Genomic DNA, 16,913 nt, shown 5'->3' with positions numbered 1-16,913 from the left:
TAAAAATATAATGTACATATGCAGATTTTGAATTCCTTAGTTTTTAATAGCATTTGCTAAGTAGTTAATCTGATAACAGTAAAGGAGAGGCACTATGCTGCTTTAAGCATAGAGAAAATGCCGGGGTTCTTCAGCTGTTTGACAGTCCCTGTGTAACACTGGTATACACCTAAATTTTCATAAACTGTTCTTATGAAAAGATTTAAAATAGCAAACACAGACCAGTTTATGCGGCTGATCACTATCAGTTAAGTAATGGCTACCATCTTGTGCATACATTTATTCTTGTCTTGAACAACTATAAATTGAACCATCACTTCCTCAAGATACTGAAAAACAGAAATAATTTCTTTTAAGAGATCCGTATATTCATGCTGGAGTCTTTTAATCATAAACGGCAAAGTGAGTCTCAGGCATCAAAGGCAACAAGCAGAATAGAGAGTGTAGAAGAACGATCTCATGACCATTTCCAATTGCTGCTGCTACAAGGGCACTTGCCGGAGCAGGAAAAGAGGGTTACCTTCCTGAAAGAAACAGGTCAACCCTAAAAAAAATGTTACAGGTTGGCAAGTAGGTAAAAAAATACATATATTACAGTGCCACAAATCAAGGAAAAGCTGGGCAGGCAGAAGAGGCTACCTGAGGCACTAGGAATTACCTTTTTTTAATAAATAAATAAATAAATAAAAAATACTTCTTCCCCACTGGCTATGCTTCTACAGCTTAAAAACCATAAGTGCCAGACTCCAAGACTCCACGGTCTAATAGACTGACCCTCCTCCTGTCAAGAGGAGAACTACAGAGCCAGTTTCAATAGAAATGACTTTTTTCAATAGAAAAGACTTTTTTAAAAATAGGGACGTGCTTAACAACTAAACTAATGCAGGATCATCAACATGTAATACTTGTAAACTTGTCATCCATCCCTTCTTCACACCATTTTTTCTTTTGTTATCTGCCAGCTGTTTATATACCCTCTGGGGAAAAACTGTATCTTTTTAAGTTCTTGTTAGCATACATTTAGCATTGTAGTAAATAAAAATATCAGGAAGGGAAATCTAAATTCATTACTTCAGCATTTTCACAACATTTATTTATTAAACAAACCATAATTGTTCATTATGCTTGCACAAATTTAAAGAAATGCTTATAATAAGCTACCCCGGTTTACTGGCAGAAGAAAGTGTATACCATATGTATTGCTTAATACATTGTGATTAAAAATCTGTATTGTCCTGTAATTGAAAAACTAAGTGAAATAATGCTGATGGAGAGAGGAAATATCTTTTAATAAGACAGCTCGATGAATTGCAATAGTGGACACCTTGTTAGGTACCCAAATCCTACTATTTCACCATCCCACAACTGAAAATATAAATTTACTCTAGACAGACAATTGAAAAGGGTTTTGCAAAATCTCACAGTCTTTGTGCTAATTCTCCCTGCTCTTTGTGGAATCTGAATGCTCTTCCGGTACAGTAAACAAAGTCCTGGATCATCTGGAGGTGACCACAAAATTAGACAGTAACTTCTAGTTCCATCCTGTGCTTTTAATAAGTGACAGATCATTGCGGTGTAATTTGCAAATGTAAATAGTAAATATTTTAAGGGCATTACCTTTTAAAATGGAAAAATAGAACCATTAACTCCTACAAAAAGTCTTCGCTACGTAATCTCAGATAGCAAAGCTGAATAAACATATAGGTCCAGTCTTCAACCATTATCTGATCCACATCGTCTACGATCATTTTATAGCTGAATAGGGTCCAGCTAGTGCATTAACTATATATACTGATTCTGTGGGAATCAGTCCAACAACTTTTATTGTACTGCTTTCTTCCATCATAAATTTGGATACATACATTAGGAATGCTACCACTGCTTCCTTCGGAAAGCATCAATGGACACAAAGGGCACAGAATTACAAACTCTGTCATCAAAAAAAAAAAACCACACAAAAAAAAAAGCAGAAAAAGAATACTGTTGTCAAACTTTGCCCACACTGACTTGCATAATCCCCAGGAGCCAGACTATTCTGCATTAACAATAAACCTGCCTGCTTCTTGATTCTTCAGTCTCAATGAGAACCAGAAAAGCAGGATGAAAGGAAAAGTCTAAATCTCATTCAGCCAAATCTATTTTTCCATTTCCAGATTACTGTAAATTAACACTTATAAAATACACTTCACAAAATCCTTGACTCTGCACCCTCGTGCAACAATACTCTTCCAAGGCAGTGCCAACTGCACACATCATTAAGAAAGTAACGTTCTTTCTTATCTGCAGCACAGTGAATCACCACAAAAAACACCATCTTTCAAAGCAGCTGCTATTGTAACTTTGAACCAGCATTATGCATAATGTTCTGTCATACACAGTACTTCTCCCACTGATTTCTGAGGCACAGCTTCACGCCATTTAACTTTCTCATACAGAAATCTGGAATACAAGTTGGCCATGAGCCCTTTTACAGGAAAATGGATGGTAATTCTGAAATCCAGTTCTTTCATGGGTTGAGATGACTGCCTCTCCTTCTCCATCGCCTACAGAAAGAACCTACAGTGGCTGAATCCTGATCTGGCTGTCATGGGTAGCTGCTGGGTGAAATCCAGGCCTTAGCTTCTTCTTTGTCTTCTAAGCTCATATCTAATTCTTTATTGTAGTGTACTGGGCTTTTTCTTTTTAACTGCTCACACTAAGCCCCTTTAAGAGAAGACTTTCATCTCGCAAAAGCTTTCCCTAGGATAAATTCACAAACAATAAACATGTTTCTGGAGCCTACGATTTGTCAGGCCTGTCTGTTTTTCATCAGCATTGAGTTAGTACATACAGGAAAACGTTCAGTCCGTTGTCTGTGCATCTATTCAATTTCAGCCTTCATGAAATGGAAACTATGAGCACTCCTTGTTTAGTCCAGGATGCCAACTGTCCTCCGACACTTTTTGAGTTGGGCAGCTTAGTGGGAGTTCTAAAAATGAGTTTTCGATTAATGCTAAAATTCAGACATGTTTCTGATGACTAACACTTGTAACCCAATTGTCAGAAGTGGTTAATGGCCAACCAATTACCAAAGACATCTATCTGGCTACTACAGGGAACTAATCTGAAAGATTTTGGTTTAGGGGGGCAACAGGGCTTTGTAGAAAATAGCCCTTTAGGCTTCTAAAAGCAGTCTTGTTGATACTGGTTGAAGTAGGAAGCCTTGCTTGTTGTATATAAATGTTTTCATAAAATGGATTCCACCTTTCTGCTTGACAAGAGTCTTTTCATTATTTGATAAATCCAAATGTTTAGTTTGAATTTCCTCCTGAAATCAAGAAGCACATCTACATGAAAACACCTAAGCATGACAAGACCTGCTTCTGCATTTTACACAGTGTGAAGGCACAGACGAAATATTTAATGATTTCCCTCAAGAGAAAGAAAAGACCAATGAGCATGTACTTTACCTGTTACCAGGGAAGCTGGCCATGAAAACCAAACTCATGATGACACGAGCATTCAAAACACCTTGGGTTACTCTGAACTTAAGCCTTTTTTACAAGTGCATTGAATACTAGTTCTTTTTCACTCCTGTTCCCTTGAATACGACTAGCCAAACAATTTGTCTCAAAAAAGTTAAATGTGCTATGGGAAAATACCAAAATCATGCAATACTCCTTCTTCTTTTTAATAATTACAATAGAATAGATGTTGCAGATGAGGTTAATAAGAGTAGGAAACCACTTTTTGTAGAAGAGTACTAATGCTGTCGACTTGATTCAAAGATACTTCATTGTATTCATCTTGGTATTGTATTCATCATGTGCTTCTATGATATTAGTGTTTTTACCTTATATAACTTATATAAACTGGAACAACTAATGCAAATAAAGTGAATCTCATTGATAATGGTAGGTATCATCAGCTGATTACCATGAGTCTAAATCCACTGAATTCCTGCAAACCCCAGATGATCTATCGTGCCAAACAAAAAAGAAGATACGTTGCTAAGATGGATGCACCACGGTTGATTATAAATATTCTATAAATAGGAAAATCTGCACCTGTACATGGACAAAATAAACACAATGTAATGACTGAAATTACAAAGATGACAAATTCTTAAGAAATGTGTCTGCAGTAAATATTTAACACTGATTTTCAGCCATTCATGCAGGTCATACTATCTGCCTTTAACTTACATGGTCAGTACAGCTTCCAGAAGGTCATCAGCCAGTGGCAACTTAAAAGACTTGCAAATAGTCCTGCACATCTGATAGGGCAGCACCCCACATCTACACAAACAGAAAGAGAGAGGGAGAAGTGTACATTAGGTATTAGCCAGGTTTATTTCAAGTTAATGTTAATGTGTACAGGAAAATGTGTCAGAGGCAATGAAAATATATTTTATGAAATTTCACTGTTATACAGCTTAGAAACCTGAAGTGCACGTAGTAGCCTGTCTCCACCATTCTGAGATCCTTAGTGATTCTGTTATTCTGTGACATCACAGAACAAAAAGGGCAAATGATCAACATAAAGGATCAACAATAAATCCTTTTTTTGTTAAATAACTATTTTTAGTCTTTCATTTAATATACTGTTTTGTCTGTGAAGAGACATCTGATTATGTCAGTGAATACTCAGTATGGCAGCTATTAACAAAAAGTACATGAACAAAATGAAAAGGACACAAAAAGACTATCCTTTTCTTGTCCACTGTCAAGTGCTGAGAGAGGCTTAAGATTCGAAAAAGCATTCTTTGACTGCAATATATCATTTGCTCAGCAACAAACAGAAACTAGGTAGGTTTGCAAGTAGAGTTTACCAGAAAGCAGCCTAGGATAAACAGAAGAAACTTACTTTTCACGATCATTGTATGCAAGTACTGCAGACAGTTGTCCAAAATTCTCAAAGCTATTTTTCTTCAGTTGTTCTTGAGCCACTGCAAGGAGGAGGTGGAGGTCTGTTTCATATTCTTCTTTCACACCATAATAGCGCCCAAGAGTCATAATTTCATGTTCTGAAAATGCTCCATCCGTGAAACTGACTATCAAATTTCTGTTTACAAAAACAACAAACTACATTAGTTTAAGTAAAATAGTTAAAAAGTTAATAATTGCTAAATTTCTGTGAAAACAACTATTAAAATGCTGTATTTATTTAAAATCTTTAAAGAAAGTATTCAGTTACATTTGAAATCCAGGTCTGTTCAAGGAGGTTTAACGGGAAGTACCTGAACTCTTAACTTTTGGAAGATGTCCATGTTTCCTCTGTAGCTGACTACACATAACAAAACACATAATCATTATAGAAACCTTTTACCTGGAAATGCTGTACTAGCATGGAACATTAGTAGAGATTAGCTTTGTTCAACAATACAGTGAATTATACAGGCTATTATCCTGTTTTGTTCCTAACTGTATTTTGCATTCTGCAATGTATGATTAATTATCTATAAACACAAAGCACATGCAACAGTTGCATAAAACATCATCGGAAGAGAAGTGGGGCAGAAGATACCAACAGAGAATGGTGGTATTAATCAAGTGTCAAGCCACACTCCACAAATCACTCTGAAAACTGGCCCTGTTGGGCAGCTTTCATGGGAAAGCTGGGGGAAGGGAAACACAAATCAGCCACACAGAAAGGGCAGAAAATTACACCCAACTTGTAATCACAAGCCCTCCTGACAAGAAAGAAACAAAGGACAGCAGCAAGACCAGATGATGCTTGGGTACTGTCAGTAGGGAATCAGATCCCACAGGGAAAAGCCTGAGATGTGCTCTCCCATGGTTGCTTGTGCTGCTCAGAAGAACCAGCCCAACCCAAGGAAGAAGAAATGTTCCTAAGATCCATCTGATGGGCCAATACTGGCCTTGAATGACTAATCATTCCTGTTAATATCAAGGATTTGTTGCTGATAATAGTACTGGAGTAATTTTAGGGTAAGCTCCTGAAGACACTTATTGTATATCAGCAAATGGAAACAAGCACTGAGACTAAATTATAGTTTTGTTATACATAAAACTTTGGTTTGTATTGTTGGGAGAGGGAGGAGAAAGACTGCATTAGAAGATGGTACAAGCTTTGCAGTAGGGATTGTGCCACCTTCAGTGATTATGGAGTTCCTCCTATGTCCTGCGTGTTGACACCACAGGAAGGAAGAAAAACGCCAGTAGCAAGGAAATGTAGGAGGCTTCCAGTTTTCCTGAGAAAACTGAACTGTAGTTTACCTCAATAGCTGCAAGACCTTTTGTCAAACAAACCTGGGTTAGTGTAACTATACCTTGGCATTATGATTCCAAATCTGTCTCAGGTGAATACATAATCAGTAGGATTTTTTAACAGCAAGCATCAATATCGGCCTGTGCGTCTCAGTCAAAATTAGATTACCTATTTATGATGCAACTGGATAAACTGCACTAGGAATAAACATCACCATAATGGCTTCTGCAGCTAGAGCTGTACCTTATGGCACACTTGAGGGTACTGCATCACTGTGATGCAATTTCAAGGATCACCAATCCTTGAAAACAAATGGAAGAAATTGTTAGTGATAGACAAAGATCGGACACGAGACTCAAACAGCTGGCTGAAGAGCAGTTAAATTCCTGAACAATTCTGATAGTGGATCTTTTAACATCCACATCTGAACTGAAAGCACAGAAATTTAGTACCCCTTCAAATCAGAAAATTTTATTAACAAATGTAATTTTTCACTCACTTTGTCTCAGATGCTTGTGTGGTCCTGTTCAAATGACGATACCGCTACAGAGAACAGGATTGCACTCACACAGCTATTCAAAAAGGGATATTAAACACCACATAATGTCTACAATGACTCAACTGCTGTTTTTTTATTTTAATAAAAAAATCAGTAAAATCTCTTATTTGCAAAGACAGGAGATAAATATAAGGAAAAGACAAGCTGATGACAGTACCAAACCTTATTCTGAGTTTATGCAAGCTCAATGACCAAAACACGGTCCATTTAGTAATATTATTATCTTAACACACACTGAATATTATTATTCATGTTGTAGCAGCATTCAGAGACGCAGTCAAAACCGGAGCCTCTTTTTTTGGTATTACTGCATACATGAAGTAGAGGACAACATTGTCTCGTAAGACTGGCACTAAACGCTTGGGTTGGCAAAGCTGAAAGCATGTAGGTAGCTTTACCCATGAGAACATGAAATCCACAGGCTGGATTTCCACACACAGCACAGACTTTTCCATTGTCGGGATTTTTTAAGTCTTATCTTTTCTCAAGCCAGTTGGTGACAATTAAGTCACCAAAACCCCAGAGAAAATTATTGTCTCATTTGGGAATTAAGGATTTTTTTTGTGATTCCTAGGGAATAACAAGTGAGAACCAAGATTCACACAGTGAATACATCTAAACTCTTCCTGACAAAAAGAAACAAGCTGCAACAATTGTTCCCACAAGTTAGTTATCTTTGTTGTTGTTGCTGTTCTAGAAGAATAATACAGATTGCAATCTGAATTTGGTAGAGAAAGAACAAATAATAATTAACTGCTTAAGAGAGCCATTTCTCAAGCTAAATTAAAGATAGGCATCTTTGCTAAACTCACATGGTTCTTTGTTTCTAACAGCAAATGGTCTTGCCAGTAGCTTCTGAGAAAAAGCAGTCTGGATAGGACCATGTGATATACAGACTTCTAAGTTATAGTTATTTTCTCTTCCTCTCTCTTTAACAAAGCTTTCAATAGTTCTAACAATAGCATTGGGGATTGCTTCTGTACGCACCATATATTTACTTCCTGAATGATGTCCCGTTGATGTGGGGTTTGAGAATACTTCAAGTAAATTGTATAATTATAATTCTGCTTCACTACGTCATACTTATAGGTGTATTTTTAAATTTAACTTGTATAAAATTATACAGGTGGAAAGGAAGAAGCCTGAACTGCAAAATTTAGAGCACAGCAAAGCTTTAGCTGTATTTAAGATAAGAGGATTATTACGCTGGTTGAAGCTGTCACACAGATAATTGCCTGTATTAAAAATAATCATTTGTAGTTAGTTTTAGTCATGAAATGCCATGACAGATTTAAAATAAGCAGTGATGTAAACAAGAAAATATAAAATTGAAGGAGAAATACATATTCTTTTCGTAGAAAAATATCTGTGATTTCTCATAGATGCAAAGAAGGGCTCTCTTGCCTTTGTCATTGAAAATATTTCTTTCCTATAATATGTGGATTTTAAAACAAGAAAAGAAAAAAAGAAAAAAAAGAAACCTGTTAAATATGAACAGAAACAAAATCTACTATTCACTATAAAGCATGGAAGTCAAATGTGCCTTAGAGGCAAATCCTTCCTGTGGCAGTGTGTGAATGATTCCTGTTAAAACCCCTTAGGTCCCACCAGAGGAGGGATGTGAACCATTAGTAGTTGCTCAGACTGGCCTATGTGAGCACTGAGGCTAAAAAACATCATTATGTGAATTCCCGTTTTCTCTCTTGCTCACGGAGAGGGCTACTGTATTTTTATTGCTTAAACCAAGTGCCTCCATACATGCCAGAGGAACAGCACCAACCTAAATTAAACAGCTGGGCTGTAATTAAATTTACGTGCAACTGAACCTCTGCTTGATAAAATAAATTAAAAAAAATCCCTGCTGTAAACAGGGAAAGCACAATCAACCCTTCTAAAAGTGTGCTCCACCAATTTTGTCATGCAAATGTTCTGAAGCCTTGATCTGCTCTTAGTACATGTAAGAAGATAGTTTTGCGAATAATTATTTCATAATTTTAATTAAAACCATAATTGTTTGATTTTAAACAGTTACTGGACATGTAAATTAAAACCCTTTTACAAGTGCCATAAAGTTTCTTCACATACACATGAACTTTCAATTTTCTACTCTTCTTACTCTAGAAATAACATTTTCCCTCTTAATGCAGTTAACAATTCAAAATCTTGCTTTTGTTGAGTAAAACATCAAGGTGTCTAGGAATATTTTGACCAAAATCTTCCACAAGCTCTGACTTCTCTTAGTTTGAATTCTACTTTTTAAACACTCTTTTTTGATTTCTGAATACCAGCTTGTTTTCATCTGTCAGTACTTTCACTTTGAATCACTGGAAAAACCTTCTTCAGATCTATATTTTCTCTGAGATATTTCACAAGGATTTTTCTGCATTGGTTAACATTTCTATAGGGATGACATTCCATGCAATATACATCTACTTATATGCTTCAGTTATTATGATAGTTCCTAAATATATAGTTTACTACCACTGTGAAGAACAAAATGTTTCTAGGTAAAATCTCCTCCTCTGTTCCACATCATTAATAAGCATTGCTCTCACTACTGCTTTCCAGTATGTTTTAAAGATGCTTATCACTGTATCCTGTAATTTCAGTACACCTTGGTTCATTTATCAATGATTCATTCATTTACCAATCATTCATTTATCAATGATTCAAAACCCAAATAACACCATTTTCAGAAGGCAACTCAAACCTTCTTTCTCGAATTTCAAAACTACAATTAATTTGTTTCACTCTCTGAGGATGGGCTTTTCTTTATCCTTCAGTGAATATATTACTACTTACTTGCCCTTCTTCATAATACCCTGTGCCAGCTCCATGAAAAGTAGACAGATTTTAGTTGTGCTTTCCAGATTACTTGAAAAGCTCTCTCTCATTTCTGTTTTTCCAGGGCATGGGTTCACCTTCTTTTCCCACAAAGTCTCCAAGTAAATGTAAAGAAACATACACCATTTGTCAGCTAACTTGTGCAAAAGGTGTCAATAGTAATTCATGCCCTATACTTTCTGGGGGAATGTGCCTCCATTAAATATTAAAAACCAAAACCCACTGTCTTACCTGAAAGGCTCATACTCAATCACCTTGGTATGCTCCGGGTCTGTGGCTGCAAACACCTGTCTGATTTCTCGTGAACGAGGTTCAGCTATGTCTTTCAGTTTCTTGAGGATGAAACCAGTATCAGCCACAGAGAACTTAACAGAGGAAAACAAGACACAGAGATAAGAGAGAAAAGCACTATGCAACTTATGTAACAGCAAGAGTTACCAGGATGCAGGGCAAAGCTGAACGGTTAGTTTCTTCATTGTTTCATTTCAAATGCATAAATCTGCAAAGTGTTAAGTCTGGAGGGAAGCTTGCTACTGAAAAAAACTTGCTTTCTACTGAGAATTAAATAACAAAACAAAAATTATCAGATCATGCATTCTCAGAGAGCTTATTGCAGACACATGAAAGGACATTCACTTTTGCTTCAAGCATTGTATTGTTAAAACTGAAGCAGTAACATTTGAAGTATAGATCTAATAACTTTGTCCTCATTTTGTGTTGGTGCATGTCACTGAATTCTCAATTAATAAATTCTACCAGGTTAAAACTAATCTTTTCACCATTGGCTCGGATCAACTGTTCCAACAGACACGCTCATTCATATTATGTAAAACATACTCAGAATTAGCAGATTGGAAATCAGTTAGCAAACAATTTTCCCTGTCATGTAACAAGAATGCTTATTTCTTCCTAAATAGACCATTAAAATAAAATTGAATTCAGATAAATAGAACTGGAGCACTTAGGCTTTCACCCTATATTCAGATTCTTGTGTAAGAGCTCTACCAAAGATTTATTTGCTATGTTCATCTTTACCATAAACATCTATGTATTTAGTCATTAAACTGGAGCTGAGTCCAGATATTAATATCAGATATGCCCTTACATCTATCATGCCCTACCTCCTTTATAAAGCACAATGAATGGTCTGAAAATAGTTTTCTCTCATTTCTTGCAGTAAGAAATGTTCTTTTAACAAACAAGCACTTAAAATTTGGTATGACTGGTATTGAGGACTTCATCACAGAAGGGATGAGGCCTCACTCCCCACCGTGCTGAAGTCTGTCCACAGAATTGTATCTGTTCAAGGAGATCTAGAAAAGTCCTGGAAGTATTGGAAGTCCTTATGACACTGCCAGAGCATTATAAATTGATCCACATTTAATTAATAAATCAGTGGTTGTAGGTAACATGCTCAAATTTAGAGAAGACTGCTGCTGCATATGCAAAAACTGCTCCAAGTACAACACTGGCATGCAATGCCACGCAAGCCAGTGGTGTGGAGCAGCTTGACCAGCAATCAAAAAGACTTAGAGACAGCAACTTTTTCAGTCCTCTTGCCAAGACTTTATTGTCTGGGCCACAAGCACACAGCATTTTACTGAAAAAGAAAGGAACAGAGATTGAGAAAAGGCTGGGCAGAAGGAATCAATCTGCAGTGTATTTAAAGATGGGCAAAGTGTTGTCTACTTAAAAAACTGCCCTTTACATTGTCAAAGCAGTTGCTTTTACACCTTCTTTCTAAACTATATATTGCAAACACCTATGTAAACATCTAGTATCCGAGCAGCCTGGTGACAACTCCTCACTCACTTTCCCAACTTCTGTTGTAGCTGTTGACATTCCAGTAGTCACAATCTAGTTTTGTTTGGTTGTCTTGCTTATGCCTGAGTCAGACTTTATTATGTTGGATTCAATGCAAGTAAAATCAACCTTCGTGCCTGTGCTGCAGAAGACTACAAAGTTTAAGCAATTGAAACTGCTTCAGAGTTGATGAATCCATTTCCAAGGAGGCAGAGCAATGCCTGGTTTGAAAGAATCCTCTTCAAACCTTGATAATACCATTAGAGCTGTGCACAATGCAAATGTTCTGTTCAGAAGCAAATTCGCGGTTTCCAAATACATCTTTTTTCATCAAACTGGAAAAGATACTAAGTGTTGAAATGTTTTGAAAATTAGATTCTTCAAGTTACTTTCATTACAGGCTGTGATCAAAACAAAAAGATTCATTGATTTCTTTTCGCCCCTTAATTTAAGTGCAATACAATAAATACATCTTTGAAACAGAAAATTTATCTCATTTTCCAAAAGCAAAATATTCCATCTAGATTTCTTTCACCAGTGTTCAGAAAAGGTACTGATGTGTTGTGCCAAATGGAAACCTCTGTCGATTCAGAAGGAAAAAGATTTCTAATTTTAGAAATAACTGAAAAATAATATTTTTTTCCCTTCTTCTAACCATCTTCTGTCTCTGCTCTTCTCTGATAATTGCTGAAGTTCTTGTGGTTTGAGTATGCAGCCCCGATGAACTGAGGTAAACAAGGTGTATCCTTACTTCTGGAACTGTTGCCAAAGGATCTGAATAAAGCATCTGTCCTTGGGAGAATAAAATGTTTTTTTCTACCAGCTGTTTTGAACTCTTCACTGTGCAAAGAACATTTCAAAATTCACTTCAGATAAATGTTTCCAGTGTTGTTTCTTCCCATTTTGCAGATTTTATTTTGGTAATATACAGTCATTCAGTCTGGAAAACTACAATTGCATTTATTTTCTTCAAGACAATCAATGCAAACAGCAGTTCCAAAGACCATTTACAACCTAATGATGCAGACTGCATTTTGGAGAATAGCTTTGATTTTTATTCTACTAGGAGTAAAAACAGTCCAGCAGTAAGAAAACATAATGTATATAGCTTTGTATTTTACTGCTTAAAGCATTTAGCAGTCGTAACATTTTACATCAGCAAGCATTTGCAGACCTTCCTCATTACTTCAGGGAAGGCGGGGTGGTGCTAACTCCACGTTGCAAAGAAACCGCGCTGTGTTCTGCTATTTTCAGCAGAGTAAGCACAGCATGCGTGGCCAAAAGGTAATAATACAGAGTCAGACTGCATTTACCTCTACCCCGGCAGCACAGTGATGGCAAGATGATGCTCTCAGTCCCCAAGACTATGCCAGGCCTACTGGCATGTGGGGAATCCTGCAGGTTCACTCACTGTGGTGCGCCAGCGGGCAGGGAACAACTAAAACCTGCACTAAACCTTCTCCCTTCCCCACTCACAAAGGGTCTGGATTAAAAGGCAGAGAGTATTATCTCATAGCTCAATAAACCTTCCTGGATATTCTAACAAGCCTGAGTAATGGGCAGCTCTGCAGAAGTTCTGCTGAAGGCACAATTCAGGCTGTGACCCCACCACGAGCTATGAAGCATATGCAGTGCTCCAAAGGCTTCAAAACACTGTCTAGTCCGAATGGCGATGTTCAAGATCACACGGTGCTGAAACAACTATCAGAAGAGGGACTGGGATGCTGAAATGCCTTGGCTCCTGGGCTGCTGCATTGTTAAGATGTTTGAGATCAAACCGACTGGTTTGGGACTGCACACAATAGGAATTCCCAAGTACACTGGGGTAATTTTTTTCAAACATTTCAGCACGAAGTTCATCATTTAAAAAAAAAAAATTTACATTTTTACCAAATGAACATAAAATCCCACAAAACGCTCCGGCACTCTTCTTTCTTTTGATTTTCCATCCCTGTACCATCCATTCTTTTTTTGACCTTTGTGGCAATTGCTGGAGGACAATCCATTTCTTCCTATTGGATATATTTCAGGTTTTTGTGAATGAGGGCTTTTTAGCAGACATCTGTGTAATGACTGGTAGCAAAATGTACACATAAACAGAAGCAGTCCAGCTCTTTCTTTATTACTGCTGTCCCCTCTGCAGGCAACTCTAGAAGACAGTGAAACTCGGTACAAACTGTAAGCCCGAATTCCTGACTGTGATTTGAATTTCTAATATTAAAATGGAAATGTTCAGTAAAATAAATATGTATGAACACAAATAAATCAAATCAGGGAATTCTCATCGGTAAGATTCTAAAGCTCTCCCTAGCTAGCATCTCCTGCATCCACTGCTAGAGACAGAGCACTGGGCCATGAACTTTGGGTGAAGAAATTAGGTATAACCAATTCTGAAAAATATAATATAGACAAGACATAGTTCTTAAAGCCAACAGAAAATAACAAGAGCCTGCTTCACCTCATTTGCATGCTTCTCCATATAGTTGATAGTGTACTCATCAGCATCCACCAAAAGAAAGTTGTGGCCATGGAAACAAACTCTGGCTCCAACAAACAGATCCTGAGCCTTGAAGTATTCAGATGGCTCACTCTTAAAGAGCTCCTGCCCAGGCTTCTTAATGCGACCTCTTTCCAAAAACTTCCCACCGAGTATCCCTATGGGAATAGAATTGTAAATAATTAATAGTGGCTTTGCTCAGGAAAAAAATAATAATAAAATAAAGGAAACCAAAAAAACTACTCCAAACCAGTCTGCTTATATTTATATATTAGTTTTCATCCTTGAGCTTCTTGTCTCAAAATGTGTCCCCCCCTCCTTCTCACTGCTAAAAGAACAGCCTCTACCAGTGTCCACAGCAACAGTTACACTGTGTATATTCTGTGACATCTCATCTGAATGCCTGCCAAACACCTTCCCTTTTTTCTTTTCTCTAAAATGTGAGAGAAATTTGCCTCTTCAAATGGTTCCCATAACCCTGCTGCCAGCCTTGGGACTGACCCGTGAGAAATGTAAGATGCGAAATGCAAGATCCAGGCAATTATCCTTGAACTGTTAAAGTAAAAAAGAAAAAAGAAGAAAGAAAAAAAAAAAAAAAAGAAAATCCAGAACTTAGTATAATACAGTCCTACTAAGATCACGAATTCTGGTGCACTGTAATTCTAACTTGCTTTTAAGGGCTTTTGAATATGAAAAAGGCAAGAGTGACATGACACTATCTTCTACATACTCTTCTGCCAATGCGACTTACCTGTGATCTGTTATTTCCTTTCTGAGCACAGTATGTCACATTATTTCTTCTCACGTTATAATGATTTTATTCATGCCACTGGAAACTGTACATTGTGCTCAAGGGTATGTAAGATACTAAAAGGAACATTTTTCTTTCCATTAATATCTTCTGGTGCACCACAAGATTACATCACATTTACCAAGCTTTCTAGAAAACAGTCTGTCACATGTTTAGTTTCATCAGGGTATGTGTACTACAACAACTCTGGAGTGCCTGGGGTTTGTTTCCTGTTTATATTTGAGCTTCCAAGCCGAAAGCCAAAAAGCATGCTTCAGTAACGTTTAATGATGTTTTACATATTAGGTAGTGATGCGAGTCCAATAAAAGGCTGATGAACAGTGTAATAAAATGCCATTTATAGTCAAAATTATAAATGAATGTGAAACCCAAACTACTTATTAAACCAGAGTTTGGATCAGATGTCTTACTTAATTGCTTTACTTGTACCATAAAAGCAAAAGACAAAAAAATACACTAGGGTAATGGTCAGGTCTAGCTTAAATCAAAAAACGATTCCAATCACTAATGTAACTCTAATCTTAACACATTCCTTTTTACCTAGCTATTAAAACAAATATGAAATTTTACATTATAGAATCCTGGCAAGTGTTTGCAATATTTAAACAAGATCGATCACTGTAAGACTGAAATTTCACTCCTGTCTCTGTTTTTCCCTTCAACTGCGCATTTGGATTGTAAACTTACCTTAATACCCCTGTCTGATAATTGGTTTTTAAATATTATGGGTGAGTACAGTTTGAGTGGTATAAAGAAAAACAAAAAAAAAAAACTCATTAGGTTAGAGATTTTACACTGAAACCTGATGAGAAATTTTGATGGAAATCTACAAGAGTCGGGCTCAAAGCACAAAATAAACACCACAACCAAAGACCCTCTTCCATTAAGATCAGATCAGACTTTGCAGGTGTTTGTACAGCTGCTAGTTTGGTCTAGGGTAAAAAAAAAAGGGGTTGTGATCTCCTGCATGGGGAGCCAAAGTTCTCTTGCTTTCACCCCCATCTCAACAAGTGCTTCAAGATGTCCAACCCTGTGTATTTCAATTACAGATTCACACTATTACTAATAGCATGAAGTACTTCTCAGCAACTTTCAGGTCCCTGGACTTAGAAAAGTAGGAGCAACTGAGGTCTGAAACATTTTATTTGTCAATGTGTATCAATTCATGCAAATAAACCAGGAAAAGACAGCCCTTTGAACCTGTGCACGAGAGAGGGGGTCAAATTGTTATTCTGGGAGCCATTTACTACTTTAACTCATTCACTAAGAAGTGTCCAGCCTTATTCTTCTCACACCCTGTTCACTTCAACAACACTTCTGCTCCTCGCAAGAATGTTCCTCTCATTCCCATTTTGCATGCCTTACCCTTTTTCCTAGCCTCTCATACCTGACCTCTGCAAAGCCTTCTCTTAACCTCAAAGAAACTTGGTCTCTCCTCCTTCAGATGTGACTAAAATGAGGGAAGAGGAAAGCAGAAGGAATAAAGGAAGGAAATGGGAACAAAGAAACTTCTGCAGTCCCAGACCTCTTTCTGACTTCTGCTCTATCCCTTCATCTCTACTTCTTATCCTGCCCCTTCAAGGCTGCTATCACTAAATGCTCCAGAGGGCAGTTCTTAGTCATATCCTTCCACGTAGTTCATCTTTTTGCCCTCTCTGAAACAGTCAGCTTCTCCATCCCCTTTAACAACCCAGGAAAGTTGAAAACCAATTTGCTGATACTTGCCTTTTGTACGTGTCTGAAAGCATTTCTTACTGTTGGTATGCAAACTTGCTCATTTACAGTTTCATGTTTTGTTCAACTAGCAATAATTAATGGGGCCCCAGCTGCAAACCTAGCATATATTCTTACTCCAAAATAAAAGGAAGCCAGGGAATAATCTGTGACCTTGCAACCATGCTGCTGCCAACCCGAGTGACTCACCACATCTGCACTGCACAGTGCGTGGGTCTGCTCCGGGTGCTATGCGATAAACTTGGGGTCTTAAGACACAGATAGCACTTTTGTGTGTTCAAACTGCTTGGAGGTATGCGAGGGCTGTGCTGTGGTCTAAATGAGCAGTGTTTTACAGCAGAAAATCAAGGGCATGTATTGCAGCACCTGGGTGTGGCAGAAGAGCCTGGGAAGGGTTTTTGAGTGTGCAAAACCTCCTGGGATAGTGTTAGATAACTGATAAGGGTGGAGCGAGC

The 16,913-nt window shown here is 37.4% G+C and overlaps 1 protein-coding gene across 4 annotated transcripts in view; it reads right to left on the bottom strand.

Annotated features, from left to right (window-relative positions):
• Positions 1-16,913, bottom strand: part of EFHC2 (EF-hand domain containing 2) — a 67,032-nt gene that overhangs the window by 14,750 nt on the left and 35,369 nt on the right. For all 4 annotated transcript variants that reach the window (XM_013181336.3, XM_048065915.2, XM_013181340.3 and 1 more), the window contains 4 exons: positions 13,875-14,071; positions 9,845-9,978; positions 4,846-5,043; positions 4,185-4,277 (listed from right to left, as the gene is read on the bottom strand). In XM_013181336.3, the coding sequence (XP_013036790.2) occupies positions 4,185-4,277; positions 4,846-5,043; positions 9,845-9,978; positions 13,875-14,071 (622 nt within the window). The remainder of the gene's footprint in view (positions 1-4,184; positions 4,278-4,845; positions 5,044-9,844; positions 9,979-13,874; positions 14,072-16,913) is intronic.

Source organism: Anser cygnoides, chromosome 1, assembly GCF_040182565.1.
Source record: "Anser cygnoides isolate HZ-2024a breed goose chromosome 1, Taihu_goose_T2T_genome, whole genome shotgun sequence".
NCBI lineage: Eukaryota > Metazoa > Chordata > Aves > Anseriformes > Anatidae > Anser > Anser cygnoides.
Note: the sequence above shows the minus strand (reverse complement) of the source record. Positions and strands in the feature narration are given on the sequence as shown.